Raw genomic sequence first — 8066 nt, 5'->3', positions numbered from 1 at the left:
TCTTCTAGGTGTCCAAAGCCCCCACTCTGGGGCTGGTTAGATGTCAACTCCCCTGTAACATGCCCCTTGGTGCAAGGTGTCATCCAACCAAGAGTTAACGTTTCGAGTCCATGCGACTCTCCTTCAGAGCTTAAGAAGTCATACAGACTCCAAACGTTAACTCTGTTTCTCTCTCCACAGATGCTGTCAGACCTGCTGAGTTTTTCCAGCATTTTCTGTTTTTATTTCAGATTTCCAGCATCCGCAGTATTTTGCTCTTATCATCCAATCAAGTTTGGCTGAGGTTGTCCCAAGGACTCTGGAGGGAGGAGTTTACCAACAAACAAACATTTCGCTCGTATAGGTCCTTAAACCTCAGTAATAAATGCGAGCATATATAAATACACCCTCGCAAAACCTCCGAAGTGAGTGTGTGCGCGAACAGATATATCCTATATAAGGACGAGTAATAGTGTGGGTGAGGCTGAAAAGTTTGTGACACGGAGAGGGAGAGTGGGAGCGAGGAAAGGAGCTGCTCTCATGCCCGATCCCTTCACCCTTGGGTGGCAGGTGCGCGCCCCCGATTCTTGCCGGGGGCGTGCGCCAGCTCGCTCCCGGCTGCGGGGACGCAGACGTCGGGAGGAGCTGAGCAGCTGAGCTGAGAGTGGGTTGTGCCCTGTGGGCTGTGGCAGTCGCTGCAGTGATGGAGCTGCGGAACGAGCTGCTGAAGTCTATCTGGTACGCCTTCACTGCGCTGGACGTGGAGAAAAGTGGCAAAGTGTCCAAATCGCAGCTGAAGGTAAAAGCTGCTCCGGCGGGGGCGGACTGGAGGCAGAGGGAGGGAGGGAGGCAGAGGGAGGGAGGGTAACACACTCAACTTAGAGGCTTGGCACTGGGAGGGTGTTGGTATTGTGGAATGTGGGCACGCTTTAAAACAACTCGGTGACAGGCTGCTGGTTATATATTTTTGTGTTTCTACTTAGAAAAAAAGCCCTTAGAGCACGTTTCTAATGGTGCTTAAGTGGCAGGAAGTCGATCAACTGGTTTGCAATGTGTCAAAGAGGAGCTGGGGGCTGTTGCTTTAAAGTGGAAATGTGTCCTTTTGTGTCTTATTGCTATTTGAATAAATTAGTGTTAGTAAGTTTTCTTACGTTTGTTGCCCTGTATCACCGGTCCCCCTGGTGTTATTTTGACCATAGACTTGTTGGCTCCGGTAAACTTTCCACTTGCAAGACATGAGGTGATGTCAAGTTTAGACTCAAACTGGGACCAGTCTATACGAGACGTCTTCATATGTGTCAGGGAAACGCGCACACAGGAAATGCACAGTTACACCGAGACAGAAGTGGTTAGAATTCTTCTGCAGTGCAGAAGCAATTGTGACTCACGGGTTCTTTAAAACTAAACATCCCATAATCATGTGTAATTATTGCTAAGATTAACCCGATCACATACATTTCATTCCCATGTTTTGTAAGCGTACCTCTGTCTGGATCGTCCCAAGTTTTAGTGCAACATTTAGATCAAAAGAGGGTTGTTGGAAAGATGTAGCGTGAGATCAAAGATGCAGCTGAAGTTTTGACATCCTTTTTAGATGCTGGTGGGAGAATGTTGCCGCCTTTTTTTTCAGTTATGTTCAATTTATGGGGCACTTGATCATTTATCAGGCAAAAAGTTGATTTTGACAGTTTCTCAACGTACAGGTTTAAACCACATGCTAAATAACATTTGAAAGATAGATGTTATCAGAGCCGATATGTTATTTTCAATAGCCCGTGCCAAGACCCTTTTTACAGTTTAAAAATAGATAAGGGTAATGCAGAGGAAGTCCTGTTACTGCTGGTGCAATTGACAGTCCTGTTGGCTCAGAGTACATGGAAAAAACACTAGAACTGTCGGAGGGAGAATGAAAAAATTGTTCATGCCTCCTGAAGCTGTGTGAACACAGCACACTTTGCACGTTTTGTGCTGTCTGAGAGGAAAGTGACATTTCAATGTTAGTCTGAACTGACTAATTACCAGTGGGAATTGCAATCAGTAAAATTAGTGCTCAGCCACCTGTATAAGGGGAGCTTTGTAAAACTGTACACAGGTTCTCTGTTCAAAGTGTTTTCGTTGCTTCGTATGACAGACAAAGCTGCAAATTTAAGAGTTACCTGGAGTGTAGTTTTCCTATCTAGACAACAGTCATTGAACTTTCCCTGTATGTGAAGTGTTTGGAGATGTTTCTGAGAGCTGTGATTAGATATTGTATACAAAAAGTATTTCCAGTATCACTACTTTGGTCAGAGTGATGGTGCAAAGACCCAAAAGATTTTGTTTTTTGCAAGTAATATTGAAAGAGGGGTCATCAGTATTACACTGTTTAAAAGAAACTATATTAAAGACAGGACTTGCATTTAGATAGCACCTTTCACAATCTTTGGATATCCCCAGTGCACTTCACAACTAATAAAGTAGTTTTGAAGCACGGTAACTTTTGTAATATAGGGAAATTCAGCCGTAATATGTGCACCGCAAGAGCCCACAAACAGTGATGGAGCTGAAGATCAGCTAAGCTGTTTTTGGTGGTATTGGTTGAGGCAAATGTTGGCTTTGGGAGAGCTCTCCAACTCTTCTTTGAAAAAAATGCATTGGGATCTTTTCTGTCCATGTGAGAGGGCAGACAGACATCTCATCTGAATGACAGCATGTCAGAGAGTGCAGAGTTTCCTCTGTGCTGCACTGAAATATAGGCCTAGATTATGTGCTTGGGTCCCTGGAGTGAGGTTTGAATACAGGATGTTCTGACTGAGTGCTACTGTTATGCCACGGTTGACACTTTTGGCCTAACGTTTTGTATAGCCAGCAAGTGAAGCAAGGAGATAATTTGGGGATAAAAGCAAAATACTGTGGATGCTGGAAATCTGCAACAAAAACAGAAAATGCGGAAAAAACTCAGCAGGTCTAACAGCATCTGTGGAAAAAAGCACAGAGTTAACACTTCGAATATGACAGACTTGAAACGTCAACTCCGTTTCTCTCTCCGCAGATGCTGTCAGGCCTGCTGAGTTTTTCCAGCATTTTCTGTTTTTGTTTGTGATAATTTGGGGATGTAGGTTTGAGTTGTTGTTCAGCCCAACACTAATTAGAGCTGAATTGTTTAGTGACTGTCCTTCGTACTCTCAGACTCCATAGCTCTTCCCACCCTTTGATTAATATAATGACAAGGTCCGGTGTGCTATTTTGATTTCACATACCAATCATCCTTTTGGTCTTTGAAGGGAGATTCTCAAACTGTAGCCATACACTAAGTTGTAAGGTCTCAACCTCAATCATCATAAATAATCAAAAGAATTATCACCCACCCACGGAAAAAGACCCATGTTCTTCTGCTCCCCCAACTCCAGCACCCCCCCCCTCCGCCCCCACATCACTCCCCCCAAATTTGATTCCCCAACATTCCTGGAAATGGTGACTCTTGCTACAAGACTTTATTCCACAGGCTCCTCTTGTATTTTAGTGAACAGTCCCACAATGAGTTTAGAAGGTTAGCTAGTCAATTTAGGAGTGATGTCAAGAACCACTTCTTCACAGCAAAGATAATGAAAATCTGGAACTCTTTCCCCATGGTCGTCCCCCCCCCACAACCCCCCCCCACCCCAACTGCCCCCATACCTCCAAAAGGATATGGATGCTGCATCAGATTTTCATGTGTCAAAATTGCTTGATTTTTATTAGATAAGGGATATGCAGGAAAGGAGAGTAAATGGAGTCAAGATGCGCATCAGCCATTATATGATTGATGGAACAGACTCTGGGGACTGACTGTCTGACTCCTGTTTCTTTGTTCCAAATGGCTATTCTTCATGTGTGATTCTTGAAAGTGAGGGTTAATAGACTTTTCAATCTCATTAAGAATTCGGTCAAGCTCAATCTTGTCCTCATCTGAAGTCCACAGACAAGCCTTTCCAAGTTGGGCTCACTCGGTAGTATTCAGGAGTGAGAAGCCAGCCTGATTTTTTTCCCCTCCAGCATTTCCTTATCCAGAAATGCCATTTGATTTTTGTGAGGTTCAAAACGATTCCTATGAAAGATTCATCTATTAGTATCACTGTTTCTGTATTACTAACCAATCTCTTTAATCTAAGCAATATTTTATGATATTGTCAAATGTAAAGTGTGTGGGTAGAATTTTACCAGCCCCTGGCTGGCAGGCTGGGAGGTGAGGAGGAGGCCAGTCAAAGAGCAGGGAGCCACACTGGGATGGCTCCCTAAGGCAGTTCTGCCACCGAGGACTCAATTTTCCCAGTGGTGGGCTGCGATCTGGATCGCCTGCCTGCTGCAAAGAGGCAGGGTGTCAATTTACATAAAGGCAGAGCTCCACGTTCTGATGCTGTTGCAATTTCTTCCCCTCCAGTTGACTTCTCTCCTTTACTCAAGGAACCAGTTGTTGACGTCCACTTTCTTGGCCACGTCCAGTGCTCCATCATGTGGCCACTCTTCATGTGTGACCCTAGACAGTGAGTTTTGGCAGTCTATTTGGGCAAGGAGGGTATCATGCCCAATATTAAACTAATTGTCACCCAGTGGCACATATGAGAAGCCATTTTATTAGCAATGAGGAATGGGAACTTTTACTCTTTCCAGAGCTCAGGGGTGCCATGACCCATTGTTGCATGCACTGACTTACTCAGCACAGAATCCGACCTGTTTTGCACAGCTTAATTGTGGAAATTTCCAAAGCTAAAATACAGAAGGTGAAAATGCCTGGTTGTTTAAAGGGATAGTCAGTCCCTTGATATTAAGTGAAATGGCTTTAGAAAAGAGATCATTACTGAGTGAAATCTAATACTGACAGTGGATTTAGAGGGTTTCCCCTGGATTTCGTGCAGCTTCCTAACTTCTTTCTTCATTTGTGTGGGATATTGTTGGTAGCTACTGCAACCTGGCCAGTAGTTGGGATCAATTTCACTGATCAAATTCATAGATGTTACAGTTGTTGAAATTGTGTGTGTTTAAATGTTAGTTTAACCACAATTATTTTAAGCAATTGTGGATTGTACTCAAATTTATCCAAAATCCCCAGTTTTGCCTTCACCAAGCTCACCCACAGCAATGCACAGGACTAGGGATGTGACAGAGATGAAAAGAGGAAAGCTGAACGCTGAAATGAAAACAAAATTCTGGAAGTATTCAGCCAGTCTGTCAGCAGCTACAAAAAGAAACAAAGTGAGTTGACCTTTCTCATGTAGATCCTTCATCGGAACTCGATGCTGAAAGATAAGCAAATACCTTCATAGGCCTGAACAAAAAGATTGGGGAAGAATGTAGAAAACCTCACATGAATGTCAAGAATCAAGAGCTGGGACTTTTGCAGAATTAGGCCTTTAAAAATGGCAGGTGGGACCCAGACGTAACATTCCTGACAGATCCAATTTTTGCTGGCAGGCAGAAGGGGAGGGGATGTGTCACACAGGAGGGAAACCTGAACTCAGCATCACCATTTGTGCTTAATGCTGAGTTCAAACGGACTCCATTTTGGCTGTTGCGAGGGCCTTAACCCGCAGTGTGGAGAGTCACGAATTGATGGAGTAGATGTAAACACTCTTGAAGGGCAGGTAAAGTCTATATAACTGTCATGATCTGAATATTTTTAAATCCCCTGCTGTTTAAACTTTAACAGACTGCAGCTGTAACTGAGAGGTTTAAAAAAAGCCTTGACTCTGCTGCTCTGATTGACTGGTTATCTACTGTCGGTCAGAAAAAAATCAGTAGCATTTGGTTGTGCAGTTTCAATAGAATTCTTTGTTGACATTTTCCCAAGGGCTACTATTATGTGATTATGAACGCTGGCTAAGTTTCGAAAGCTACGATTATCTCAGCAGGGGTTCTGACTTCACAGTTTGATTGACAGCTTAAAGTGGCTTTGAATAAAAGTTTGCTTTTATATGAGATTAATCACTTGAGATTTCAAAGCTGTGTTTTATGAATGGGAGTTTCTTTTCACTTGTGTGCATAAGTCAGAGCTGTATTAGATTGTTAGAGATTTTTTTTCATCTCCACCTGGCTCCTGAGGTCTGCCCATGGTGGATACTGGGTGAGTGGCTATGGAGGTGGCATGAAAGGTATGAGGAGCCATGGGGATTGGATGGGGACGTAAGTTGGCATTGAGTTAGCATGGAGGGTATGAGGTGCCAGGCAGTGTATGGGGGGCTATGGGGGTGTAGGTGGGGTGTGAGGGCTAGAGAGCCTAACAGCTTCTGAAGCAACTGGGATGTAGTCCCAGAGAACTGAGGCAGGCCTTCTAACTAGCCCACCTCAGCACTTGCTGACTTGAGGTACCCACCTTGGTAGTGAAAATCTGGCCCAAGATGTGAAAACTGGTATCACAAAGACACAGCAATTGGGTTAATAATCTACAAACAAGTGCCTTTTGAAGATAGACAAAAAAATCCACCTTAATTAAACAAAGACATCATAGGAAACAAGCTTTTGAAACTCGGAGAATGAAACAGGCTCAGTAAACAATGCAAGAAAATGAAAGAGGCAAAGACTGCTGCAAAGTGAATGGAATAAAGTGGAACATGTGTCAGAGATACAGATAAGAAAATCGTACAAACAGCTATGGGTTGTTAAAGTCAGTGTTTCGAACATAGGATTATAGAGTTTCCAGGAAGTAGATGAGATGCAGATCTGGAAGTTTACATCTGGCTTGGTTGAAATGGTGTAGGAAGTCAAAGACGAGCACAGCATATCTATCAGTTTATCACATGGTGCCTGAATGTTGGGTCACGTACAGGAATGTAGAGCTCAAACATGTACAGGTAAAATGACCCCCCCCCCCCCCCATCCCCCCCCCCACCCCCGACCCCCCCACTGATTCGCTGTTGCACTGCTTCTAGTTATAATTAAAAAGTCTTTTTTTAAAACAGAAATATCTGCCAAATTAGTGGTGAAGTTAGTATAAAACATTCCCAGTACTAAATTAATGTGAATACTTGAGGTACATTCACATACTGAACAAGAATTCTGCTCAAGTACAAAGAAGGCACATAATTCCACAGTGGGTTTCATCACCTCTCACCTTTAATCAATCTAACTCAAATCACAATACAATATTGAAATATAGAAAATATGTAATGAGTGATTAACTTTGAAATACTTGTAGGAAGGTGGGAAAGTTCCAGTGGCTGCTTGTAATAATTCTCTGAAGGTTTCTGGCGAGTATAGTATCACTTCTTTCACCCCATCCAAAAAAACCCCTTACCAAAGTCCATTATTTCTAATTCTCTTGCTCCCATATCAGGTTATTACTGAAAGCATAGTTTTCACTGATCTCAGTAAAGTCAGACAAATAGTATTTAGTCAGTATGGTAATAAATTCATAGATTAGGCTGAACTGTTTGCAATGAATGTATATGTAATAAATGCAGCTGCCACTACCTTACTGTTAGAACTGTGTTTTGTAAAATACTGCAAGCTGTCAAAGTGATTGTGGTTTCCCTGTGGCAGTCTTTAAAAAAAAATGAAGGTAATTAAAATAGAACAAAAATACTGTTGAGCATTCATTATATTGAGATGGAATTGTTAAACTAAACAGTTAATAGACTCCATAAACATTTTTTCAGATCAACTAAAGTTCTGAGAGTTTTATGGGAAACAAGCAGACCTCTTGTGGCATTGCTTGGTCTGTGAAAGGGTACGCCATTTTATAACACTAGGGGTGCAAGAGAGGAAATGTTACAGGAAGTAAATATGTAATGGGACTTAATAAACTTTCAGTATATTGTAGATGCTTGTGACTAATACAAAAGAATGTAAGATTAGCATGGTTCTAATTTATAATTTGAAAATTAATCTGTACCAATTTGCATGTACTTTGTGTTTAGAGTGGTGGGGGTAGGAATTGGACAGTGTGAAACTTTGGGATGAAATTTCCTTGATCTGAAATTTATGCCAGTTTCCATACTGATCGAACCTACTTGTAAATTTATGACAAATTTCCCTACCTCAGTGGCATACGTTGGGAAATAAAACTGATGTAAAACAAATAGAAATCTAATTTCTCCACAACCACTCTGAGCATTCACCCAATCATCATTGAA

At 42.3% G+C, this 8066-nt stretch overlaps 1 protein-coding gene across 1 annotated transcript in view; it reads left to right on the top strand.

Annotated features, from left to right (window-relative positions):
* The first annotated feature begins 498 nt into the window (after nt 1-498).
* Nucleotides 499-8066, top strand: part of LOC144683575 (differentially expressed in FDCP 6 homolog) — a 169443-nt gene continuing 161875 nt past the window's right edge. The window contains exon 1 of the mRNA XM_078546726.1: nt 499-778. Within this exon, the coding sequence (XP_078402852.1) occupies nt 683-778 (96 nt within the window). The 5' untranslated portion in view covers nt 499-682. The remainder of the gene's footprint in view (nt 779-8066) is intronic.

The sequence above is a fragment of the Cetorhinus maximus genome, chromosome 8 (genome assembly GCF_964194155.1).
Source record: "Cetorhinus maximus chromosome 8, sCetMax3.hap1.1, whole genome shotgun sequence".
In the NCBI taxonomy this organism is placed as follows: Eukaryota; Metazoa; Chordata; class Chondrichthyes; order Lamniformes; family Cetorhinidae; genus Cetorhinus; species Cetorhinus maximus.
Note: the sequence above shows the minus strand (reverse complement) of the source record. Positions and strands in the feature narration are given on the sequence as shown.